Source organism: Leguminivora glycinivorella, chromosome 18 (genome assembly GCF_023078275.1).
Source record: "Leguminivora glycinivorella isolate SPB_JAAS2020 chromosome 18, LegGlyc_1.1, whole genome shotgun sequence".
Lineage (NCBI taxonomy): Eukaryota > Metazoa > Arthropoda > Insecta > Lepidoptera > Tortricidae > Leguminivora > Leguminivora glycinivorella.
This window is the reverse complement of record NC_062988.1, coordinates 18,191,387-18,218,217: the sequence shown is the minus strand read 5'-3', so window position 1 is coordinate 18,218,217 and position 26,831 is coordinate 18,191,387. Positions and strand designations below refer to the sequence as shown.

General features: G+C 37.0%; 1 protein-coding gene across 2 annotated transcripts in view; it reads left to right on the top strand.

Annotated features, from left to right (window-relative positions):
• Positions 1–26,831, top strand: part of LOC125235727 — a 107,138-nt gene that overhangs the window by 7,963 nt on the left and 72,344 nt on the right. For both annotated transcript variants that reach the window (XM_048142301.1, XM_048142299.1), the window contains exon 2: positions 13,939–14,095. In XM_048142301.1, coding sequence (XP_047998258.1) covers positions 13,939–14,095 — 157 coding nt within the window. The remainder of the gene's footprint in view (positions 1–13,938; positions 14,096–26,831) is intronic.

Genomic DNA, 26,831 nt, shown 5'->3' with positions numbered 1-26,831 from the left:
AATCTCAGTAACCGTTAGCACTAGAAAGCTGAAATTTGGTACCAATATGTATATCAATCACGCCAACAAAGTGCAAACATAAAAAATGGAAAAAAATGTTTTATTAGGGTACCCCCCCTACATGTAAAGTGGGGGCTGATATTTTTTTTCATTCTAACCCCAACATGTGATTTATTGTTGGATAGGTATTTAAAAATGAATAAGGGTTTACTAAGATCGTTTTTTGATAATATTAATATTTTCGGAAATAATCGCTCCTAAAAAAAAAAGTGCGTCCCCCTCCTCTAACTTTTGAACCATATGTTTAAAAAATATGAAAAAAATCACAAAAGTAGAACTTTATAAAGACTTTCTAGGAAAATTGTTTTGAACTTGATAGGTTCAGTAGTTTTTGAGAAAAATACTGAAAACTACGGAACCCTACACTGAGCGTGGCCCGACACGCTCTTGGCCGGTTTTTGATCATATTTATATTTTCGGAAATAATCGCTCCTAAAGGAAAAAAAGTGCGTCCCCCCCCCCCCCCCCTCTATATTTTGAACCTTATGTTTAAAAAAATATGAAAAAAGATCAAAAAAGTAGAACTTTATAAAGACTTTCTAGGAAAATTGTTTTGAGAAAAATACGGAAAACTACGGAACCCTACACTGAGCGTGGACCGACACGCTCTTGGCCGGTTTTTTTTGTATGTATGTTACTCGATATCTCCGAGAATCGTGGACCGATTTTCAAATTATTTTTTTTTACTCGAACGGGTATAACCCCGAGATGGTCCTATTGGCACCAAGTCGGGGTCTGATGATGGGATCTTGGAGAAATCGAGGGAACTCTTCAAATGTTATAGGCACATGTAATGTTTTTAGTGTATTTTTAATAGGTACACCAATATTTACGATTGATGGTAAAAATTTTAATGTCGCTGAGCTGATGATGGAAGGTCAACTCCTCAATGGTTAGGAGTTAAAGGATAATTCTTTCACTACTGTACGTATATAATATCAATAGGAACTACTAAAATCAATAAATAAATAAATTTTTCTTTAATATAAAACCGCCTTCAAAAATAAGCGCGTTACAAAACACGGAGAAACTAAAACGCAAAAAATAATAAACCTTTGAATTCAGATTTCTTATCGTATTGCAATAATCTAAACATCCAAATTATAAACAAATCAATTATTTTTGGAGTCGGGGCCAGCCTGGGTATGGTTGGGTGGGGCAAACAGGCATGAGGGATAAGAAATCTGAATTCAAAGGTTTATTATTTGCATTTTTATTTGACATTTTATAAACTGTACGAAAAAGATCCGGATATTCATGCAACTTTTCCATGGTTTCGAAATATCTGTAATGTTCGGATAATTTTCGCATAGGGTGAACCCAATATCTCCTGTGCCTCTGCATATTGAGAATTTGCAGCAAGGCAAACGCATCTTCATCATCGGACGAGGAAGACGTTTCCGCAACGAAATCAGCCTGTATAATGACGCATCGAGCCGTGTTTTCACCTCTTGTGTGTAATTTAGATTGCGTCCGCGCCCCGTCCGCGCCTCGTCCTCGCCACGCCCGCGCCACGCCACGTCCGTTGTGTTTATTTTAGACGTAAGACGCGCCCTCAGGCGGCGCGGCGCGCGCCACGCCGCCGCCACACCGCCTGGGGCGCGTCTTACGTCCTTCCTATACAAAATGTACTGAGGAGACGATTTTTGAATTACACTCAGGTGGCGTGGCGCGGACGTCCGTTGCGCGCCCCGAGACACGCGACGCTCTGGTGTGGCCGGTACCTTACGTCCCTAACCTATTAACCGATCCGCCGCGGTGACGCGGCCGGTGCGCGGCGCGCTCTCCCAGGCCCGCGCCCCGCGCGCTCCCCCGCCCCGCGACAGCCGCTCTACGACAACTTTGCACCCTTTTAAATTACTGACATTTACAGTTTCTTAAGCGCGACCTTCACAGTATTAATTTTGATAAAATCATGATTATAGTACACAAAAACCTGGTCTTAAGCAAAAAAATCTCAGTTACAATTTATACCTACTGAGAAATTCATGTTTATTTAAGCGTTAAAAATATATGTTTAAGATCGGTGCTAAATGTCTATATATACTCAATACAATGCAAATTGATATATATATCATGGTCACCATTTTTACCTACCTAGATATTCACATTAAATGAAAACGGTAAAAAAAAGTACACAATCAGGTTTATTTTCTGTGTAATATCGCTAATAACTGATCGCATCTGAGTGCACCACAAAGTTAATCTAACAAAGTTTTCGGTTAGCTATTTTGCTGTTAGCGAAAAGTGGGATAATATACTTTATCTCATGATTTTTATAAGATATGAATACGATCGTATTTTTTTTTATCTATGTACATAATTACTATTTGATGCTTAATAATAATACCCAATAAAATATCAAAAAGGACGAGTTATTGAATTATGTCCAGGGTACCTTACTTTTACTCCACTATAATAGGTTTTTCTCAAACATGGTATGAAATATTGATGTTATGTGCCTTATAATTGGCAGCGAAGTATGACGTTGCAGGTGCGGCTAGGACGATTGATAGATAATGGAATTTCATACAAACCTTGCAGGCCAAGGCCGGCAAAGTCCTCTTTTTAACCGTCGCCTCATATCTCAAGAAGGACGGTTATCAAGTCGTCTGTATGTTTTTTTATTTTTTTATTTTTTATGTTTGTTCCTCGATATCTCCGTCGTTCCTGGACCGATTTTGAAAATTTTTTTTTGATTGAATGTATATACATACAGATTGGTCCCATTTTTCTCAGAACCCAGTTCTGATGATGGGATCCTGGAGAAATCGAGGGAACTCCTCAAATCTGAAAGGCATACATATGGTGATTTTTGTGTTAATAAAGGAACAGCATGCATTTAGGTACGGAACAGTGACATTTGGTGCAGTGGAGTTCCACTGCACCAAATCAGCAGTTGCTGATGATGGCCAGAACGGAACTCTTCAAATCTGAACGGCACGCTTATAGTGACTTGGGTATTTTTATACGAACAGCATGCACTTTCGTACAGAACAGTGACATTTGGTGCAGTGGAATTTCTGATGATGGTCAGAACCGAACTCCTCAAATCTGAACGGCACGCTTATAGTGACTTTGGTATTTTTATAAGAACAGCATGCACTTTCGTCCAGAACAGTGACATTTGGTGCAGTGGAACTGCTGATGATGGCCAGAACCAAACTCCTCAAATCTGAACGGCACGCTTATAGTGACTTTGCCATTTTTATAAGAACAGCATGCACTTTCGTCCAGAACAGTGACATTTGGTGCAGTGGAATTTCTGATGATGGTCAGAACCGAACTCCTCAAATCTGAACGGCACGCTTATAGTGACTTTGGTATTTTTATAAGAACATCATGCACTTTCGTTCAGAACAGTGACATTTGGTGCAGTGGAACTGCTGATGATGGCCAGAACCAAACTCCTCAAATCTGAACGGCACGCTTATAGTGACTTTGCCATTTTTATAAGAACAGCATGCACTTTCATCCAGAACAGTGACATTTGGTGCAGTGGAATTTCTGATGATGGTCAGAACCGAACTCCTCAAATCTGAACGGCATACTTATAGTGACTTTGGTATTTTTATAAGAACAGCATGCACTTTCGTCCAGAACAGTGACATTTGGTGCAGTGGAACTGCTGATGATGGCCAGAACCAAACTCCTCAAACCTGAACGGCACACTCATAGTGACTTTGGTATTTTTGTAAGAAAAGCATGCATTTAAGTTCAGAACAGTGACATTTATTTAGTTATGTTTGTTAAGCATATGTTTTGAAGTCAAAGTTTGTCAAGCTTCGATTTCTTATAATATAATCGGATTCATGAGGAATTGAGGAAACTCCTCAAACCTTAACGTTATACGTATATTCATTTGTGTTTCCATCTAATAATTAAAGCATTAAAAGCAGTTTTAAAAAATACTTACACATTTCTACATAATCCAACATTCGCAAGTAGCTTTCACCAGAACCCGAAAGGCGACGGTTTTTTTTTTTTCTTAAAAATTATTTAATTTCCAAACACAGATAATTGTGACATAACATCCAGGTATTTAGCCATTTAAAAAAAAAACTATAAGGGGCTTTATAGACGTGCCGACTGCAACTGGTACGGGCCCTAGACAATGTTTGATTTTGGGTGCGTTTTCATACAAAAAAAAATTTTTTCGTTTTTTTTTATTTTTTTTTTTACTTTTTGTTTTTTTTATAAGCGTATACGAGGCATCAAAGGGGAACGAAAATTCGATTATTTTTGCGCTACGACGCACCGTTTAGGAGATACAGCCATCCAAAGTTACTATTTTCAGTAGACTTTATTTATTTCATACCATGTTTGAGAAAAGCACTATAAATACCTCGGCGGGAAATGGGGTTGCCCCCTTGTCCCGGCCTCTGTAGTAATGTACTATTATCTGTTAATTTTACGAATGCACTCAAGTATTGCCTTTTAGGAATTTAAACCCTGGATGCAAAGCCAGCCTTTAAATCTAAAACCCACAATCCCCACAGAACAAAAAAGGCATAGCAAAACGCATGCTTGTGTCATCTGTAAGAATCTTTGACAGTTGCAAACTCATTTTATTAATTGTAAATCTGAAGAGAATTCTCATGTATTTGTTATACCTACTTTACTACCTAAGTATTGTTTCTGTATAGGCTTGAAGCATTTTTTTTAATTTTAAAAAATAGTGCCATAAACTTTTTGACCTTGACACTGATTGTGTAGGCACAAAGTAAAATCATTTCCATAGTTATTCGAAAAATATTTAATATAAAAGTGTTACATAACCGTTACATGTGCACAAAATGAAACCTAAAATAAATCTCAAAGAATTCGACAGTTTTCCCAGAATTTTTCACCGTACACAAACTATTTATTTTCATCAATCTCTAAAATTCTCTGTTTACATTTGAACAATGTTCGCCAGAAACTGGCGTATATTTTAAATCTTCCTTCGTGTTATGGGTGAACACTTAAAAATATAACCAGACGCTTCAGGCATCGCTGTTACTATGCTCTTGTTTAAAGAAACATGTTTTTTTTGTATGTATCATACACTTTTTTGACCCGGCAAAGACTCCGTTTTAGTTTGTGTATTCCCAAAAAAATAACGTCTAGATTAAATGCAGGGGGCCGATTTTTGAGTCTCACGCGTTCGAATTCAGAAAATTGTCACTGAAAATAATAAGTAAGTCACCGTTTTCGACCGGTACTTTAGTGACAAAATCCCGTATGCGAGATTCAAAAATCGCCCCACAGGTAACGCACCTTCAAGCCTGGTGTTTCGGGTGTCTAATTGCCCATGAACGGCGGCGGTCGCTTACTGAATATTGTCGCTTACTGATTTGCCTAATGAAGATTGTTGTCGTTTTGATAAAGATGTGTTGTACAACCGACTTATCGATCATCTTGAAAATCTCATGCACAACTCTTGTCGCATTTCGTATGCACCCACTAGTGTGAGCTATCTTTAGGGTTGTATCCAAACAAGTTGGATTATACTTTTTATTTGCTTTTTATCAAGCAGAAATGTCTACAAAGGTTACTTCAAATTTCTAAATTAATGGAAAGAATCAACGGTAGGAATGGAAGGTATGACCATTTGGATCATCCGTCCAATCGCTTTGATCATGTGAGCCATTTTTACGGCGAATTTTTCAATGTCTCTAAACTCTTAAATGCCATAGGGTGGGTATAAGTAGCGACATCTACCCGTATAAGAATTAACCTTTACAGAGTTAAAATCAGTTCCTACCAGTCAGTTCCTGCCTTATTTCACATACATAAATACATACTTGTATTTCCAAAAGAAAACTGTTCAAGTCTTAGTGCCACCCTTGACATTCAACGGGTTGAAAGAAACCGAAATTGTCATATCGCAGTGACGGGTTGCTAGCCCATCGCCCACATCACAACTGAACCTAAATCCCACCCCACAGTACCTACGGTAGGGAAGGGGGTAGTGAAATTCTTAAGACGCAACAGGACGGGTTAATTTTCCATACAAACACTCTCGACTATTCCATTTCCGTCCCTAGTTTTTGAAGCTAGAGTAATGATTTTTTCAACATAGGTATTTTGTTTTTTAATGACGCAAGAGCCTATCAAAAATTTCCTAAATTGGCCTTTTTTATTATGGCGCAAAAAAGGTGTGATATTCAAAATTGTTAACAACAACATACAATCACGCCTGTATCCCCTAAAGGGGTATGCAGAGCACATGAAACTACTAAAGCTTCAGTGCCACTCTTGGCAAGTAAGGGGTTGAAAGAAAATGAAACTGTGACACTGCATTGACAGGTTGCCAGCCTCTCGCCTACGCCACAATTTAACCCATATCCCACAGTCGCTTTCTCCGACACCCATGGGAAGAAAGGGGGTGGTGAATTTCTTAACCCGTCACCACACAGGCAAAATTGTTAACAGTTAGTCAAAAAAACTAAACAATCCGACACGGATTGTTTCATTGTTATTTTGATTCCCAAATTCAGTTCCGATTGATTAAGTTTTGGAGAAGGAAGCAGTCGAGAGCGGCACCTCGATTTTAAAGATTTTTCGCAATATCTTTTAACTAAGTTGTTCTTAATGGACAATTTTTTTTCGTTAAATCCAGTTGATAACACGAGTATTATATATCTATCTAAAATTCCCGAATTGAAAGGGGCTTTCCATTTTAGCATTTTCGCTCCTGTTGCGTCTTAACCCGTCACCACACGGTATTCTATATTTAAACCAATCTATAATCCTCGTCTGCCAATCAAGAGTCATTGAACACTAAATTCCGCACACTTACAAACAGAATCATAACACTCAACGGCCGCCAACAAAATATTTACGCAAACTTATAGTTTAAATTTATAACTCGCCGGGCGGGAATATGAAATATGTTCGCGATGATCATCCGCGGCGATTTAGCTTGTTACTTCGATATGTTTAACGTATGTCTATTTGCTGGCTGTAATTTTTATGGCTTAGTTGGTTTGTGAGCGTGCGAAGTGATACATTTGTTTGTAGCTGAATAATGATGGCAAATCTTGTAAAAATAAAACGTACATACTACGGGTAAGGTACAGCGGGGCAAATCTCGACTGTGAGTGAGTTGTAACTGGTCCATTTTTTTTTTCCATTATTATTCTAGACATTCTATTTAATAATGCAAACATTGTAAAACATGGAAAAAATGGACCAGTTTCATTTGCCCCCCAGTCGAGATTTGCCCCGCTGTACCTTACACAGATTGCGAAGCTCGAACTATGTAAGCAAAGCTTGTACTGTGGTTTTTTTATGAGATAGGAGGCAAACGAGCAGACAGGTCGCCTGATGGCAAGCGATCACTGCCGCCCATGGACACCCGAAACACTAGAAGTGTTGGAAGTGCGTTGCCGGCCTTTAGGTGGGTGTACGCTCTTTTCTTGAAGGTTTGAAGGTCGTACGGTCCGGAAATACTGCAGGCGACAATTAATTCCACAGTTTAGCTGTACGGAGTGTACGGGGCAGGAAGTTTCTAGAGAAACGCACAGTTGAGTACTGCAAGCCATCTAAATGATGGAGATGGAAATATCGTCGCGTAGGGCGATGGCGGAAAGAAGCAAGGTTTAATCCGAACAATTCCTCGGTTATTAGTGTTATTTCATTTCATTTCATTCATTTAATTCACAAGCAATATAAATCGCATTTGAAATTATTACACTTATATACATACAATAAAACGTCCTAATTAGCAATAATTGACACAAATAATACAAACATATTTTACCAAACTAAAAAAACAACAGTTGTCAATAACAAACGACTATATAAAATAAAAATAAAAATAAAAAACCCATTTAAAACAATAATAGCAATTGGATGTCAAAGTTATATTTAGAACAATAATAAATTAATTATAATAAAATATTCTAACATGTCAAAAGTCTTACTTAGTTACATAAAATGGGTTCTAATTAATTGCTAGTGGGTTGGCAAAATTCTTCCACTGAGTAGAAGCACTTATTTAGCAAAAAATCCCTAAGCGCAGTTTTGAATTTATTGACATTGGCTATAATCTTTAATTCAACGGGTAACTTTACACTACACATACTCTATTCATTTACAATCTCAGGTTAGGTCTAAAAAAAATCTAACCTAGAGTGCCGCCAGCGGCAGGGCAGGGCCCAAACTGCCCGTGTGTAACTGGCTTACTTATTATTATTATTACAAGCTGATTAGATAAGCTGTATTTCCAAAACATCTCCTTTGGCTTTTATACAAATTGAAGCTTACTTAGAAAATAAATAAAAATAAACAAATAAAAAGATATTTATTTACCAACACAGCATGAAATGGAAATGTAAGAACTTATAAAAACTTAGTACTTATAAGTTATATACTAACTGTACCTACTTAGGTACTGACCATATTAATTACTTAACGAGTGGTAAGTCAGTTAAACGAGTTAAAATATAGTAGTAGTTTTCTGTTAAAATGTAGTTAGTTATTCTTCTGACGTACAGTCGACTACAAAGAGATGTATCCACTTTTTCACCTTATTACAATGCAATGCAATTTTTAATAACAGTTTTAGTTTTAAAACCTTGTAGTATAATTTGTGTTTTTGTATGTAATGTAACTTGCTTCTATATGCTTCTGTAATTTTCTATAATGTATGTTTTATATAATTATTGTTACCTGTCGTGATTGTTTCACCGGATGGTCTGATCGGAAGATCAGCGCTGGAAGTCGCCAGCAATATGCTGAGATTAGGCCATTTCGTTGCTCCTCCTTTTTCCATCCATATAATCACGCCTGTATCCCACAAAGGGGTAGGCAGAGCACATGAACTACTAAGTTTCAGTGCCACTCTTGGCAAAAAGAGGTTGAAAGAAATCCAAATTGTGACATTGCAGTGACAGGTTGCCAGCCTCTCGCCTACGCCACAATTTAACCCATATCCCACAGTCGACTTCTACGACACCCACGGGAAGAAAGGGGGTGGTGAAATTCTTAACCCGTCACCACACGGGTCCTCCTTTTTAGGGTTCCGTAGTCAACTAGGAACCCTTATAGTTTCGCCATGTCTGTCTGTCCGTCCGTCCGTCCGTCCGCGGATAATCTCAGTAACCGTTAGCACTAGAAAGCTGAAATTTGGTACCAATATGTACATCAATCACGCCGACAAAGTACAAAAATAAAAAGTGGAAAAAAATGTTTTATTAGGTTACCCCCCCTACACGTAAAGTGGGGAGTGTTTTTTTTCATTGCAATCCTCCAAATTATCGCTCCTAAAGGAAAAAAAGTGTGTCCCCTCCCCCCTCTAACTTTTGAACCATATGTTTAAAAAATATGAAAAAAATCACAAAAGTAGAACTTTATAGATAGATAGATAGATAGATAAATGATTTATTGTCACAACATGGTCGTTACAATCTGTACCTTATGAAATATCTTAAAGTTATAACCTATACAATACAAGGAAATTTTACTTACAATCTAGGTATACGTGACAAGTGGACAGTCTCAGCTACGTGCTGGAGCCTCACCTTCCGGCGTGGTTTCAGCGCTGATTTTCAGCCTGCCCGGGTTGAGGCGGTGACACAAGACGACTACTAAGTACTTACATATAATAAAAAAAAACAAGAATGCAAAATTTAAGTTTTCAATTACATACTAATTACTTACAAATCCTTAAAAAAAGATATATTTTTAACAAGAAATTAAATACTTAGATACACTGAATATGGAATTATATTGGTAGGTAGTAAGTTTATAAAGACTTTAAGGAAAATTATTTTGAACTTGATAGGTTCAGTAGTTTTTGAGAAAAATACGGAAAACTACGGAACCCTACACTGAGCGTGGCCCGACACGCTCTTGGCCGGTTTTGTGTGTCTTCTTATTTGTAACAAGTTTATTCAGTGTGTGTGTGTGTATTAACGAATAAATGCATTCTATTCTATTCAATAAGGTGAAAATGTGGATACATCACTTTGCAGTTGACTGTACAACTTGGAAATCATTCTAACTTCATACCAATATCGTATCAGTTAAACGGTAGACCTATATCAAAGGATTTACGTATTAAAGTGTAGTTAGTTAATCATGTGACGTTTGTACGTCGGACAGGTGTGATGGACTGTCGGTGAACAGTCGCATACGCATATGTCTCAACGCAGACGCAAACAGACCTATTGTGTTGCAGCCGTTTGATATGATTTTTATTTTGTTTTGACACGACCTGGCTACAAACATTTAGAAAGCTTTTGAAAAATACAGACATCTAAATCAAGATTTTGTTGCGTTTTGTGTCATTACTTAAATAACAACAATATACAAACACGCCTGTATCCCATAAAGGGGTAGGCAGAGCACATGAAACTACTAAAGCTTCAGGGCCACTCTTGGCAAATAAGGGGTTAAAAGAAAACGAAACTGTGGCATTGCAGTGACAGGTTGCCAGCCTCTCGCCTACACCACAATTTAACCCATATCCCATAGTCGCCTTCTACGACACCCACGGGAAGAAAGGGGGTGGTGAAATTCTTAACCCGTCACCACACAAGCAACTACTTAAACAAGGCAGGGTTACTTAAATAAGGGTTGGCAAAATTGTATTCTTAAGTAGGCAAATGTAGGCATGTATGAGCTTTTAACTGAGAAAGTCAAACATATTGGATCATTGTCAAATACTGGATAATCAGTCTCCTCTCCTCTCTTTAATATTGGCAATTTATTTGTTTATTAAGATCACTAACAGAAGATACATACTATAAATTACAAACTATAATATATACTATCCCCCACTTATAGGCAATCACAGCATGCAAATACATATTACATACATACATACATACATACAATCACGCCTGTATCCCATAAAGGGGTAGGCAGAACACATGAAACTACTAAAGCTTCAGTGCCACTCTTGGCAAATAAGGGGTTGAAAGAAAACGAAACTGTGACATATTAAGTATGACAATATTGTAAATCTGCAACTGAGTCTGCAATTTTCGGTGCTAAAGATTTATGTTGAGTTAAAAGTCACCAATGAAATTTGTAAATAAACAGACTAAAATATACATCACAGTGAGTCTTATTTAGTCTAAATAGATCATCAAATAAAGAACTGTTACAAATGGGTCTTTTAGACCTAAATGCAAGTGTGACATTCCATGGCTAAAGGATTCTTATTCTTATAACTTATAAATACTTCATCTGCAAGAAGGGCGAATTTTTGTTAGAATTCCTCGTCCTTGTTGACATAAGTTTAAGGAAAGATTCTTTAAACATGGAGACTCAATTAAAGGTTTTTTATTATTTACAAATTGTTATTACAGAATCTGTCCCAGTATCTTACTGAATTACCTGGCGCCTACGCGTGCCCTAATGAAGACAGGAATAGCCCTCTATAAATACCCGCCGCAAATATGCTGCAAACTTAACTGAGCAGGCAAGGTTTATTACCGGAGGATTTGGTACGGGTATTTATACTTTTCATTCAGTTTAGATTTAATAATTATCCGCAAAAATAACCCGTGGGTGTCGTAGAAGTTGACTGTGAGATATGGGTTAAATTGTGGCGTAGGCGAGAGGCTGGCAACCTGGTCACTGCAATGTCACAATTTGGATTTCTTTTAACCCCTTTTTGCCAAGAGTGACATTGAAACTTAGAATTTCATTTGCTCTGTCTACCCCTTTATGGGATACAGGCGTGATTATATATATATATTTTTTTTTTAAATTTATTTACTCAAAAAAGGTTACACAGTATTATTCTAATTACAGTATTTTCGCCAAACTGTATGACAGTTTGTTGGCGAATGCAAGCACTCACTATTATTTCCTTATCGTCTACTGTGTAAGGTAGGTAGCAACAGCAACACACTTGTCCGACCTGTATGTATGTATGTATGTATGTAGGTGAGGGGTTGGCAACCTGTCACTGCAATGTCACAACTTCGTTTTCTTTCACTTGAGTAATTTCATGTGCTTTGCCTACCCCTTTATGGGGTATAGACATGATTTAATTTATAACAGCTAGTGAAGGAGCACCATTAACTTCGGATTGGGAAGTAAGTTTTCCGTTTGTTTGCTGAAAATAATACAAGTTCAACCGTTACAGAAGGCTAATACATATTTATCAAGACTATATTATCGTTATGACTGCATGATACATTATGTATGTATTAGTCTTGTGCAACGGTTGAGCTTACATACATTTTTTAAATATCGTTGACAAGTTAAAGTTTAGAAAAATATGAAAACCTTGAGTTTTTGGTTTCACGTCTTTCTATCTCTGAAATACAGCGTACCAAAAGTATATGGTTTCTCCATTTTTTGTAGAAAGCAAAAAATAAAATTTGAGCGGTCTTTTCATAAAAAAAGGGTTGAATAAAACTCTTGAAAGTAAGTTATTATAATGTACCAAAAAAATTTATAATATTGCCACTGAACTTAAATCATTTAAGTAAAAATACTGCTAATATATTAACCGTGTCTCTAACATTATATCTTCGAGTGACAGACAGATAGGCGGGCTAGCTATGATATTAATTTAAACGGTACGAGGTGAGAAGTGGTACAGTTATGTGGGTTAACATGTCTTAGGGTTTCTTCAATGTAGTGAGGAGAGATTAGTTAATTGGTTGAAGAAATGTTGGATTGTTTAATGAATAAAGTTGTTGATATTTTGGTTGATGATAAAAGCGTTCCAATATCTACTTGAAATTTATTGAAGAAATGTTACAATTCCTTAAAAATTATGCTTGCGACTTGAAGGACTGAGGATCCGATGAACTGACAGCCTTTGGATATAATGGTTGTTTATAGTTATGTTTCTACATTGTTTATTCGATTTCTTCGATGAGGTTATTGTGGTTTTTGTTGTGTGCTATAACTTTATTGTTTGCTTTAATAAACATTGAATAAATGTCATATGCAAAGAAAAAGTGACCAAGGCCTCCAAGTGGTTCAGGCATCCGGCCGGTAAATGGAGTACGCTGGTTCGATTCCAGCTCGAAACACTTGGAGGCCTTGGTCACTTTTTCTTTGTATATGAAATTTATTTAATGTTTATAACATAATAGTAGTGTGACTAATTAAAATACAAGTTAAAATATTTTCTATGAAAATAATTTAATTTGTTCTTAGAGTACGTGCTTTAATAGTAAATAATTCTTCCTCGGGACATTTTGATGTTTGCACCGGATTTGGACCGCCTTAAAAGGACGACTGTCCCAAGAAGGATCCACGTCTGGATCCGTACGCATGTTCATAGGTACTAAGGAGCGATTATTAGTCGACAATATTCATTCATTCATTTATTCATTCATTAACAATTTACATTGTGTTTGAATTATTTATAAATTTAAAAATAACATGCATTAAAATAAAAATTTAAAAGTCACTGTCAACAGTAAAATTATACACAATATAATTCAATAAAAAATAAAAAATTGCCGATCCGTGTCGATATGTTTGGGGAGACACTAAAGCTTCGGCCACACATAGAGCGTTTTGGTAGCATAGCGTTAGCGGAGCGGAATGCGATCGCATGCGCCGCCGATCCGCTCTGAATACGCACGCGCGGTCACACAACACCATGTTAACCATTTAGCTAATTATTTTATTCCAAGATGTTATTTTATTTCTTATGTGTCATTCAAAACTTATTAGAAGTTTAAAGTTACAAAATATAGGCTTAGAAGTCACCATGTGCACTTGTGCAGAACGCGCGCGACGCATGCGCCGCCGATCCGCTTTGAAAACGCTCGCGATCTGCTCCGTCTGGCGCACAGCCATCATTGCGCTACGCCAACGCTGCGCTTTCAAAACGCGGATGTGTGGCCGAGCTTTAAGACTTTTTTCTTTAATACCCGATGATGGTGTGATGACGTAGCGCGTTATGTGCAGGGCAGCTGTTCGTGGGCCGACGGCGCCGGGCGCTCCGTGCGACTCACCGACACGTCTCTGCTGACCCTCAGCGAGGTCGAGAGGAGAGCCCTACAGCAGGCGGCCTTGGCTAGGCTACAGCAGCTGAACATCGGCACCACGATCAAGATACCTGAAGGTAAGAATTGACAAGTGACGAGCAGGACTTCCGGTTCGAGCGCCATCTTAGCGGTCTTTGAATTATTTTTCTTTTGCTCATTAATATTGTTTAAAGTGTAATATCGATAGCTTATTATCCAGTAAACAAATGTTGTGGTGTTTTTCGGCCAGTAGTCCACGTGCTCTTGTAAAATCTAGATATCAATTCGCCGAATTCGCCGTTCGAAAGTCTGCGGAAAGCGACGTAATGCTATTTTTGAAAAAGGACCTCTAGTAATTTTAAAACTAGTGGTAATGATCACTCGTTTTCGATTCTATAGTAGAATTTAAATCGCTAGTAGTGGAGATATTATTGAACGTATTTCACGAAATCGAATGGCCGAGATTCAAAAATCGGCCCCCTCAACTGAATTGAAGTGACGAGCAGACAGGTCAAGTTCGAACAAGGCCTGTGTAAGTGTGTATGAAGGGCTCCGAGCGTCTTGATACCGTCTCTGTGAGTCAAGTCCGTGATGTGTGACTGTGTCATGATCGTGGATTCATCGATATTTCGCTGATCTTGTTGATGAAAGCGGAGATAATGAAGCAGCGTTAGTCTTTCAGCTTAATATACATCAGAAACGGGACCAAATATTGCTTTCAGATTTCATTATTTATTTCTATATTTTAAAACTAAAACATTTTTGAATGACTTGAACGTAATTTTTACAAATAAATTAACTCTATAGGTACCAATCGCTTACCTATTCTATAATTTTATTCCAAAAGCGTAGCGTTCGTCCTCATCAGTCACATTCCATATCACGCGTTTGATTCCCAACCTACATTATCTAATGAATCTAATGGTGGGTACCATATACAATATATACATAAACAATATACACTAACCCCCTTATTTACGAGAAACGTTCACTAAAGTTATCAAGCCGATAAAGTTCGTTTGTCCCTTTCCGACGTATTGGTGTGATAGAAAGAGACAAACGAACTTTATCGTCTTGATAACTTTAGTGAACGTTTATGAATAAGGGGGTGAAGTGAATAGTGAGATTCCCAGTCTGTACACAATCTAAAGTGCAACATCGGCCGGCCGCTGAGTCTCGGTTTATTTTCGCGCGACCTCTTCGCCGCAACCCAAGTGCTGGCTGAAGTATTTGTTGTTGCAATAACCGGGAAATTACACGCTGAAAACATTTACATCATAACAGATATTTATAATGACATCCTTGTTTCCCCGAATCTTGTTTCATCCGAATGAAATAAAATTATATACCTACTATGCAATTAATATCATAAATTATCATAATATAATACGAATAAAATAGAATTATATGTCACTTTTTGTAAATAATAATTATAATCTTTAATTCCAATGAGAAAATGTACAATAAATTAAATTATACTTAAACTAGATAAATATTTTTGTAAATTGTATATAAATATGTGAATGTAAAACCTGACAATGTCTAATCAATACTGAATAAAGAATATGAATATTAATATATGAATGTAAACAGAAATAAAAAATGATTATTTTGACTTTTGAGGTAAATTTGCCTCGCAGACACAGATGTTAAAGGGACGGGTAAAAATTTTGAATTTCAAAGGCGTTAGCAAAATCAATGGCAAAAGTTTTTGTATTTTAATAATATTTGTGACATTTCTGCAATAAAAAATTACTGGTTATGCACTCAGGCCATTTTTTTTCAAAGTTCTCCACCCCACTTTTTTTTAACAGGGGTATTTTTTACGCTTATCATACTCAGAATCGCCAGGTCTTTCGATCCTGATAGAAGAAAAAAAAAATGTCCCAAGATTTCCATACATTTTTCAAACCTTCCATTCCGTTACCGCCATACAAAATGTATGAAAAAGTGGTAACGGAATGGGAAAAAAACCTTGGGACACTTTTTTTCTCCTATTAGGACCGAAAAAGAGATGGCGGGACGACTTGAACGCATTTTATCCAAGCTGGCAAAATTACGCACATGACAGGGTTGAGTGGAAGAAGCGAGGGGAGGCCTTTGCCCAGCAGTGGGACACTACAGTAGGCTAATAAAAAAAAAAAATAAATTAGGATTGAAAGAGCTCGCGATTCTGAGTGGAAACCACATAAAAAATTCCAAATACAAAAAAAAGTGAGGTGGACAACTTTGAAGAAATGGCCCACTCATATTTAACTATAATTTAAGTAGGTACTAAACTAGTACATTAGTTTAGTACTATGCAAGTGTCAGTACTTGGTGAAAGTGTGAGGGCTTGGGCTAAGAATTCTCTCGCTGAGTCGATTAGAGATACTTGTACAACTGTACAATACAATACTCCTTTACATTTCTTCTCAGATGTATGTAGTTTTCCTACACTGAAAAACTAGTGATAAATATCAAATGATTCTCCACAATTTTTGACGACCAGTTTGGCCTAGGCCTAGACGGTTGTGACCCTGCCTGCTACGCCGCGGTCCCGGGTTTCAATCCCGGTAAGGGCATTTACTTATGTGATGGGCACAGATATTTGTTCCTGAGTCATGGATGTTTTCTATATATATATAAGTATTTGCATATTATAATATATCGTTGTCTGTGTACCCACAACACAAGCCTTGAGCTTACCGTGGGACTCAGTCAATCTATGTAAGAATGTCCCATAATATTTATTTATTTATTTTATTTCTGAAAAACGCACTGGTAAGATCCAGGATTTGGATCCGCGACATAGTAAAAGCCGACCGGAACATCAAATCCTCTCGGCAACCACTGTCAGTCCAAAAGGTCGTAAAGAAACCCACAGGTGACCCGGTCAACAACACTCTATAAATACTGACACCGCAGGACAAGCCATCCAACAAGGCGCTCAAATATAGACCGTCAACCAAATCTTGTCACTAGAAAAAGGCGGCAAATTTGAAAAATCGCGGGCTAGCAACACTAGTTTTGAAATCGGTGGATATTCGCGTGTCATTTGTATCTTATCTGTGGAAACCTCCACCCTCCGAAAAAGAGAAATAACTATATAGCATATAACCGTCCCTTTTTAATACATTATCTAATTCGTAAGGAAGTAAAAGATGAGTATACGCGTTTCATATGCTTTTTTTATTAGGGAGGCATTCCAATGTTCCAGCCCTTTGAAAAAAAATATCTGTGGCTGTTCGACGTACATTGCTGGTTTTTGTTCGTTTTATAGGGATACCATACTTTAGTTCGATGTACATTGCTACTGCCAAACTTTGGTTGACAGGCTATAAATCAGCAATTCCCGTCAACTTTGTACAAAAATTAAGGGAAAAGTTAAATTTGTTTTTATTAATTCCTATTTTGTTACCAAGATTTTGTTGATTAATTGAGATTTTATTAAGTTTCATTTCGTCATTAAGGTTCTCTAGTATCTATATTTTCTTAATTATAACAATTATCCTGTACATATCTTACGAAAGTCGAATTATATTACTAAATGTTGGTAACAAAATAGGATCAATTAAAATTTGCTAACCTGGCATTGTACAAAGTTGACGGGAATTGCTGAAATGCGCTTACGCAACGATGACGCGCCGTGACGTCACGAGACCACTCTAGAATATTTTGATCGTCTTTTTTTTGCTTTTATCGTTAGACAATTGGCCGCAGATGTCGTAAATAAAAACATTGTTAAATAGGTTTTACAGTGGATTGTGACGTGGCTGTGACGTCCCGGTGGCCAGAAATAGCAGAGTTACGATGCCGGTTTTATCTTTAACGATCGAGAATGATAATTGACTGACGGTTTTAACAAACAAATAAATTAGTGACATTGAGTAAAGATGATGTTTAGATCATTTAGATGTCAACCGTAGTGCACTAGGGCTTTTCCATACTTATCGACGTCTATAGGGGTTAGAAAAAAGCTTTTCACCACACCAACTGGTAAAGGCTTTCTTTGCTATTCGAAAACAGATAGCAAAATTGCATTTTATCCACAAGGGGGCAAAGTAATTTCATACAAATTTTAACTCGATGTCTTAATCTGGCTACTGATGTGCCGACGGAAAGTTTCCACAATTCCTAAATTTTCACATAGGAAAACTTCGGAAACTTTCCATACTTTGTATGGACAATTGTATGGATGGAAACTTTCCATTTCATAAATTTAAATTCCCTTTATTTTTCGTGAAAGTTTCGTGAATTTTTCAAGAAATTTAAAAATTTTTTGGAAAGTTTCCGCAACTTGCACATCTCTAAATCTGGCTGCTAGATTTTAGCTATAAAATAAATGATGATACTGAATCATAAATATTGAATAAATTGATGGATTTCATTTATTTTGATGTTTTAATAGTCAATATTTTGTTCGTGTTGGTGTGTTGAAAAATTTTGTGTTTCACTCGGTGGCACAGTTTGTTTAACCTTCGTGCCTTGCTACCCTCGCAACGCTCAAGATTCCACTTTTTGAACCACTCGCTACGCTCGCGGTTCAATATTGGAATCTTTCGATTGCTCGGGTATCAATATTGGCACGTGCGGTTAAACAACTACTTTGCCCCCTTGTAAAACAAATAACTATTGGTGTTGAACGAGCAAAGTTTATTTATCGACTTTTGTCGATTCTGCATCAACAGGAAAAGGCCATATTTAATAGTGGAATACACACTCGCCCCGTGTGGTGACGGGTTAAGAATTTCACAACCCTCTTTCTTACCGTGGGTGTCGTAGAAGTCGACTGTGGGATATGGGTTAAATCGTGGCGTATGCGAGAGGCTGGCAACCTGTATCACTGATGTCACAATTTGGATTTCTTTCAACTCCTTTTTGCCAAGAGTGGCACTGAGTCTTAGTAGTTCATGTGCTCTGCCTACCCCTTTATGGGATACAGGCGTGATTATATATATATATGTATGTATGTATACACACTCGTATGAATTAAAATTTTCAGATAACACTTAAACATAAAAATTAGATGAAAAGATTTTTGAAGATAAAGCTCGACTGCTGGTGGTCTGATCACTTTTTTTTTAGTGTATGATATGAAAATGATATCTATACCAGCGACTAAAGTGTGGACACGAAAAAATCTGGTCGGACATGGAATGGTAAATCTTTTAATCAAATGGGAATTTTCAAGCAGCATTTTTTTCAAATAATTTATGGATATCAAACAACATATTAAACATAGAAACATACTATAACTATAGGCGACCTAAGAATTTTAGCAGTGTATAACCCATGGTATCATTATTTTTGTGAACAGTGGCTTCTGGCTGTCTTTACAAAGTTTTCCTGTTAAAAATAAGTCTAATTTTTAATTAGATAATCAAAATTTATACGTTATTACATGTTCATTTCACAATGGTAAACATTTTTTTCTAATTGTAATCTGATTGAAATAGTTTTTAAACTAATAGGTTTTTAACTTCAGTTGGCTGATGCAGCGTTTGAATATGGCTACATTCCTTTGAATGATGGCAATCCTACTAGAATTAAATTTGTCAATGATACATTACAAGAATCATCACCGGACGTAACGTTTGTATCTACTGACATTGCTATTTACTTTACATGGAAAGTAACAAACGAAAATCTAGGAAGTGATCATTTGTTAATTAAATATTCTTTAAAGTTTAATAGTATCCGATCTTATACTTATAAACGCAATTTTAAAAAAGCTGACTGGAGTGCATACAGATTATACATCGAGGAACAATTACCGACTCGGCTAACCGAAAACGGGGACATACAAGGTATGTACAACACATTTTTAGAACTTATAAATGAGTCTGCCAACCAATATATACCCCAAATCAAAATGAGTAAAGAACCCACTCAGCGTTTTACACCGAAACCCTATTGGTCTACCGAACTATCTAAAATTGTTGCACAGAGACGTCTAGCGTTAAAATTGTTTCGTAAAAACCCTACACCACAAAATCTTAACATATATGAAAAGATCAACAAGGAAAGTAAAATCCTAATTAAGCGGGCAAAAAATGAAAGCTGGCACCGGTTTTGCAATGATTTAAGCCAGTCTTCCAATGCATCTGAAGTGTGGCAAAAAATGCGTTGGGCAAAAAGAGCTAAAGTTAATACTTTTACAGTTCCTGATGAGCAAAAAAAGGAGTTACTTTCCAGTTTATCTCCAGACTTTGTTATGCGCTCCAAACCCTCTCTTAAGTCAAATAATGAAGTGTTAGAAAAGGAGTTCAGTATTCAGGAACTAATTTGTTGTTTGAAAAAGAAGGATACTGCGCCCGGTGTAGATGACGTAACCTATTCTATGATATTCAACCTTCCTATGTGCGCTAAACAATATTTATTAATGTTATATAACCGTATTTTCTCGAACTCTTACATACCTGAACAGTGGCGCAATATACAAGTGATACCTATACCTAAACAAGGACAACAAAATGGCACGGTGGTCAAATTGCGTCCCATCTCTTTAATATCTTGTATCTGCAAAATCTTCCACGCCATGATGACAAAGAGATTAGAGTGGTATACAGAAAAACATAAAATACTAGCAGAGTCTGTTACAGGCTTCAGAAGGGGCCAGTCTTGTATAGACGCCTTAGTTCGTCTGACTACTTACATACAAATTGGTTTCGCTGAGAAAATGCCAACCCTCGCCTGCTTTCTTGACATCGATAATGCCTACAATAATGTCTTAATAGAAAGTGTCGTAACAACTTTGGATGAGTTATCTGTGGGAACAAAATATTGTCATTATTTGTGGGAATTCCTTAATAATAGGATACTTAATATAAGAGGTATGCAAGATATAACTAGACGTTGTAGTAGGGGTCTAGCCCAAGGCGATCCAATGTCTCCACTTATATTTAACCTCGTCACACATAAAATAGCTCAGCAAACCGAAAATGTAATACTATCGCAGTATGCAGATGATTTAGTTATATACAAGAAGTCGTGTTCACTAAGTGAAAATATCATCCATATGCAAGAATCACTCAATAAAATAGGAGCTATCTTAGAAAGCATAGGTTTAGATATATCACAAGATAAAACAAAGACTTGTCTATTTCATCGAGGGCACCGAACGCCGCCCATAGATTTGACTTATAAACATAATACAATTAATTCAGAAGTAAAAGTCAAGTACTTGGGTTTCTGGCTAGATAAATCACTACTTTTCAATACCCACATAAATGACATAAAAGTTAAAGTATCTAAACATTTAAACATACTTAAGGTTTTAGCGGGGCCTTCATGGGGAGTACACCCCACTCACCTGAGGAGACTGTACATATCCTTAATTAGGAGTAGACTGGATTATGCATGCTTTATTTATGATTGTAGTGCTAAATGTCATGTAGAAAAATTAGATAAACTACAAAATCAGGCTTTAAGAATTATTGGAGGTTTCATACGAACTACTCCAATACATGTTATGCAGAGCGAACTAGGTATGCAGCCCCTATACTTACGTAGAAACTTTTTAGCTACAAAATATAGTTTAAAGTGCCTTTCCATGCTAAATAATAAAACTTTAGAGCTTTTAAAATCACTTAATCTGTCCATCCAAAATAGATATTGGAATAGAAAGAAAAAACCGCTTCTAGCAATAATTTATAATTCCATCAAATCAGAAACAGTATCATCATCAAACCCTCTTAAAATGTTTACTTTGAATACATGGGTATCGAATATAAATACAAGGGATATTATAGCCAGCAATTTAGACTTAGTTGAATTCTCAAAGCAAATGTACGATTCTCGAGACTTAAGACACGTTGTTTTACAAGAATTAAACGAAAAATATAGTGGTTGGCATAAAATATATACCGACGGTTCTAAAGATGTAACTAGTACCGGGGCTGCATACTATGATCCCAAGAATAGCGTTAATGGTAAGTATAAGATAACATCAGAGATATGTATTATGTCCGCGGAACTCTTTGCAATTTCAGAAGCCATGTCTTATTCTTTAAACTTAAAAAATAAACATGTCGTAATATTCACAGACAGTAAAAGCGCGTTGCAGCACGTAGCTCGCTGCGCCTCTGGATACAGAGGCACAGCGTTAGCGTACTCTGTGTTGCATAAATTAAGTATGTGGCCAACTGACAGGACTTTGAAATTGCAATGGGTCCCCGCTCATGTAGGGCTACGAGGCAATGAGGAGGCTGACGCTCTAGCAAAAGACGCATGCAAAAATGGCGCAGACGTGTATATCTTTCCACACTTTACTGACAAACTACATACATATAAAAAAAACATTCATTGTATGTGGAGGGAACACTTCGATGAACGCTCTAAAGAGAAAGGTGTGTGGTACAAAACAATGCAGTCGGAACCTCCTCATATACCTTGGTTCATTAATACTCAGTTAAGTAGGCAATTAATTAAGATAGGTTTAAGATTGCGTTCCGGGCACATCCCGTCAAAAAATTCGCTTACCTAATGAAAAAAGAACCATCCCCTAATTGCGTAGTTTGTGGTTTTGTTGAAGATGTACAACATATCTTGACGGAATGTGCACGGAATGAAAGCGAGAGAAAATCTTTGCTTAGCAGACTCAATGTAAATAGATTGGATGTAGGTATGCTTCAGAGCATTTTAGCAGTACCCACCTCAGAGGAGGCTAAGCAAATATTTAGTTTTGCTATTGATTACTTTAATAAGTACAATTTGTAAACACTAGAATAAGGTACAATGGGGCTGGCATAATCATGTTAATGATTTAAGTCCCTAATAATAAATAAATAAAAAAAAAAAAAAAAAAAACTTTGGTGAATTCAACGTTTTCACAAAAAAAGCTCTCCCATAGAAAATCTCCCTTTCAGTGCTTGGAGTAGAAAGTCTTCCTGACTTCCAAAGGTCGAATTGGGGTTCAGGAAGTTTTCTTTTTGGAAAAATACATTTTAACGTGTGTAAAACAGCTTGTAAAAATATAACTCCAGTTGTGTAATTGGGATAGGAAGCGAGTGAAGATTGTCAAAAAACGCTGTTCAAGAAATAAAATGTATGATGGATAGTTAAAACACATATCACAAAACAATTCATAAAATAATTTGATTTGTTCCATACCTCGGGAAAATCTATTCGTAAACTTTGTGTCGATTTTTGCAGAACATTAGTCAAGTATTCAAATCATCATCCTCCTTGCGTTATCCCGGCATTTGCCACGGCTCATGGGAGTCTGGGGTCCGCTTTGACTACTCACTCATCCCAAGATTTGACGTAGGCACTAGTTTTTACGAAAGCGACTGCCAACCTGACCTTGCAACCTGAAGGATAAACTAGACCTTATTAGAATTAGTCCGGTTTCCTCACGATGTTTTCCTTCACCGAAAAGCGACTGGCAAAATATCAAATGACATTTCGCACATAAGTTCCGAAAAACTCATTGGTGCGAGCCGGGGTTCGAACCCGCAAGTATTCAAATCATACTCTTCAATCGCATTCTAAATTCAGAATTAAAATGTCTACTTGTGTATGTAGATAATTACATAACACTGTTTATGATGCTTTATACAATCAACTTATATACAAACACTTGGCAATCGGTAGAAATCACATGACACGTTCAAATCTTATGTTTCTAAATCAAAAAGTCAAACTTCACGATAGAATATCTTTGTCTGTAAAATCTTTTTCATATAGTCGGTTTATAATCTATTATTTTTGATAGGATCTGAACGTAGGTGTCTTGATTAAAGTATTTTGTACGGCGCTGTGTGTTTGTGATAATTAATTATAAACGTAGGTGTCTTATTGATACGTAAATGGGGAATTCCTAAAATACTTTTGTACCAAAGCTACTCTAAAGTCGTGTCTTATTAACACCGTGCTATTATTTGCCATAGAAGTCGCTTTGACGTTAATGTGAAAAGGTTCTATAATGGCATATGATTCTAATTGGTTGACTGTACCTACATATGTGCAGTGCTTGAGCTTTCAGAATGGCCTTCTAATTTTAGAGCGATAATACGAAAATAAAACAATACGTCAAAGAACATTAACTGTGTGATAAAAAGAACGCTGAACTAGAATCGATATCCTTTTTTTAAATTTTAAGTTTCGGTTCGACCAAAGTCCATTTTGAATATTTCGTCACGAAATGTTGACGAGCTTTCAGTCCACTTGACACGTTTACTGTTGATAGATTGATTATATGTAATTAAATGCGCAATCAATTAGTTGTTTATGTATGACACATTTATTAGAAATGCTGTGATATCATTGTTGAAAAACAAAGTAGCTTTTGCGCACTTAATACATAGTGATTAGGGATGTGACTTTTTTTTTATTATAGCTGGAAGATGCTTCCAATTGACAAAATATCTGATAGACGTTGAGTTACGGTATTTAATATACTCGTAAGTACTTTGTTTTGCTTGAATTTTGGCTATAAATGACTGTAGTTAATGATTCAAATACCTAATCCTATACAAAAATAAATACAGTCAGTTGGAAGTGGAAGACCTAGGCGAACTTTTCTTGATCAAAAATCGGGGAAATATTGCAAAAAGGCCATGTCAGAAGTACTCGAAACCGACGAGCGTGTATGAAAAACGTTATGAAAGTGTGTGAAGCGAAAGTGGTTTGTCAGGATTGTAGTAAATGGAAATCCGCGTGATCTTTGCCTACTCCTCTGGGAAACAAGCGTGATTGTATGTATGTATGTAAAAATAAATACAAATAACTAATATCAAACTTATGTGACGGCATATTACCGATGGTGATGGCGATGTTACAATCTTGACGTTTTTCGAAAATACTGGCAAAACATTGCCATAGACAGAGACGCGTTGAAAAAAATGATTGAGGTCTTTGCCCATCAATGAATACTACATATAAAATAATATAATTATAGGTATAAAAGAAGAAACTGACTGACTGACTTATCAACGCACAGCCGAAACCACTGGCCCTAGAGATCCCTTTGGCACGTAGGTTCCCTATAAGGAGTAGAGGAGCACTAAGAACGGATTTTTCAAAATTCATCTCTTAAAGGGTTGAAATGGGGGTGCAAAGTTTGCATGAGAAAACAAGATTACGTACCCGTGGGGTCCGAAGACCTTAATTTATTTAAGGAAATATCGAAAAAACTGACAGAGGTCAGCGGTGACCGTATAGGGGCTGGTGCTGGCGGCTTCCTCGCCCAAAGAATAATGCAATGAGGAAATGCTGTCAGTGTCTACGCCGCCATGCCTAAGGATTTATTTTTAATTTTTAGATTAAGATTTAGTTTGTGATTAGTATTATCAAATTACCGTTAACGTTATATACGTATACATACCTCAGTACCATACAGAAAAAAGTACGGTGACCTAGATGGCATTACACCTTTGGGGTACGCTCAGTTAGATGGCGCTATTATTAATGTTTGTCATTTTAAAACATATCAAGCTAAGAATATGGGCCAAATTGTCAAAACTGAGGTTCAAAAGTTTCAAGCCTGTGTCAAGAGATGGCAGTCTATGCACTGTGATTACACATTTTACTTCGACAGTAACTCGAATCTCTATAATACTCGATCCTCTTTGGTATTATTGTTTTTATTTTAAATTAAATCATTGATATAAAGAGTCATTTGACTTGTTACATTGTCTAATCGGTTTTTATCGGCTTTTGATCCCTTTTCAACTTACTGCTTAATTGTTTAACTCCACAAAACACAAAAACCAGACATCCCATCAAATGTGCATAACAATTTTTGACGTTAAACAAAAACTCGTTTAGAGCGTTATCAGGAATCCAGGCGTAGGCGATGCTAAGGCTAGTCTCGAAATAAAACTAATTCTTTAGTAACTGGCCTAACTACATGTAATCAGGGGGCTGGTTTTGCTTAAAACATTGATGTGGTTTTGATAGTTTTATGACCTTGAGGGGTTTTATCAGGCATGTCACGCGCACCAATAACGGCCCAGCCACGACATTGGTCTAAGTGCGGCAGCGGTGAGCGGCAGCCATACGTGCGAATGAAAAGTCCCATCGCTGTGTCTCACTCTAATGTATGGCCGCCGCTCACCGCTGTCGCGCTTAGACCAATGTCGTGGCTGAGCCGTAAGAGCGAGCGAAATGTTTAATAACGTTTCTTGCATTTTGATTGGACAAATCACACTGAGAGAAAATACAACCAGTTTTCATGTTCGTTCAACAAGTTTTTTGGTTAAAATAGCGCCTACGTGCTCTTTGGTTCAAACAACAAGCTACTTGTCATTTGAATCGGCAATATATTTGAATCAACAAGTCGATTTTATAAAAACCACCTGACACATATTGTTTTAAACATACGTTTGGCTGATTCAAACGGATAAACCGCAACAAGTCGAACTTGTTAAATTCACAATGCAAATTTCTCTCAGTGCCGCGTGAGCCGCAGCGTTTTAGACGCAAAAGCGCCCGGCTTCGGACCGCGTGCGTCGGGTTTCACCCGACCCATTAAGTGCCTATGGGAGCGCCTTCGGCTTTGGACTGCGTATGTCGGGTTCCGCCCGACCTACTAAGTATGTAGGCGGCTTCGGATTTGGACTGGGTACGTCGGGCTTCACCCGATATTGTGAAATTGGTGACCCCAGGTCATAATTATATCCCTAGGGTTATAACTATACCTCCGCCGCACGGCCGCACTCCTGCCTACAATCATTTCACTAAACTGAATCCAGTCATATAATTATATCACTAAACTAGTAACGTATTATAGTTATATTCCTAGTAAGATAGTAATTAATCGCTTTCGTTTAACTATGTTACGACATATAATTATATCCCTAGGGTTATAACTATATAACGGCTTTATCTATCTTACTGCGACATATATAC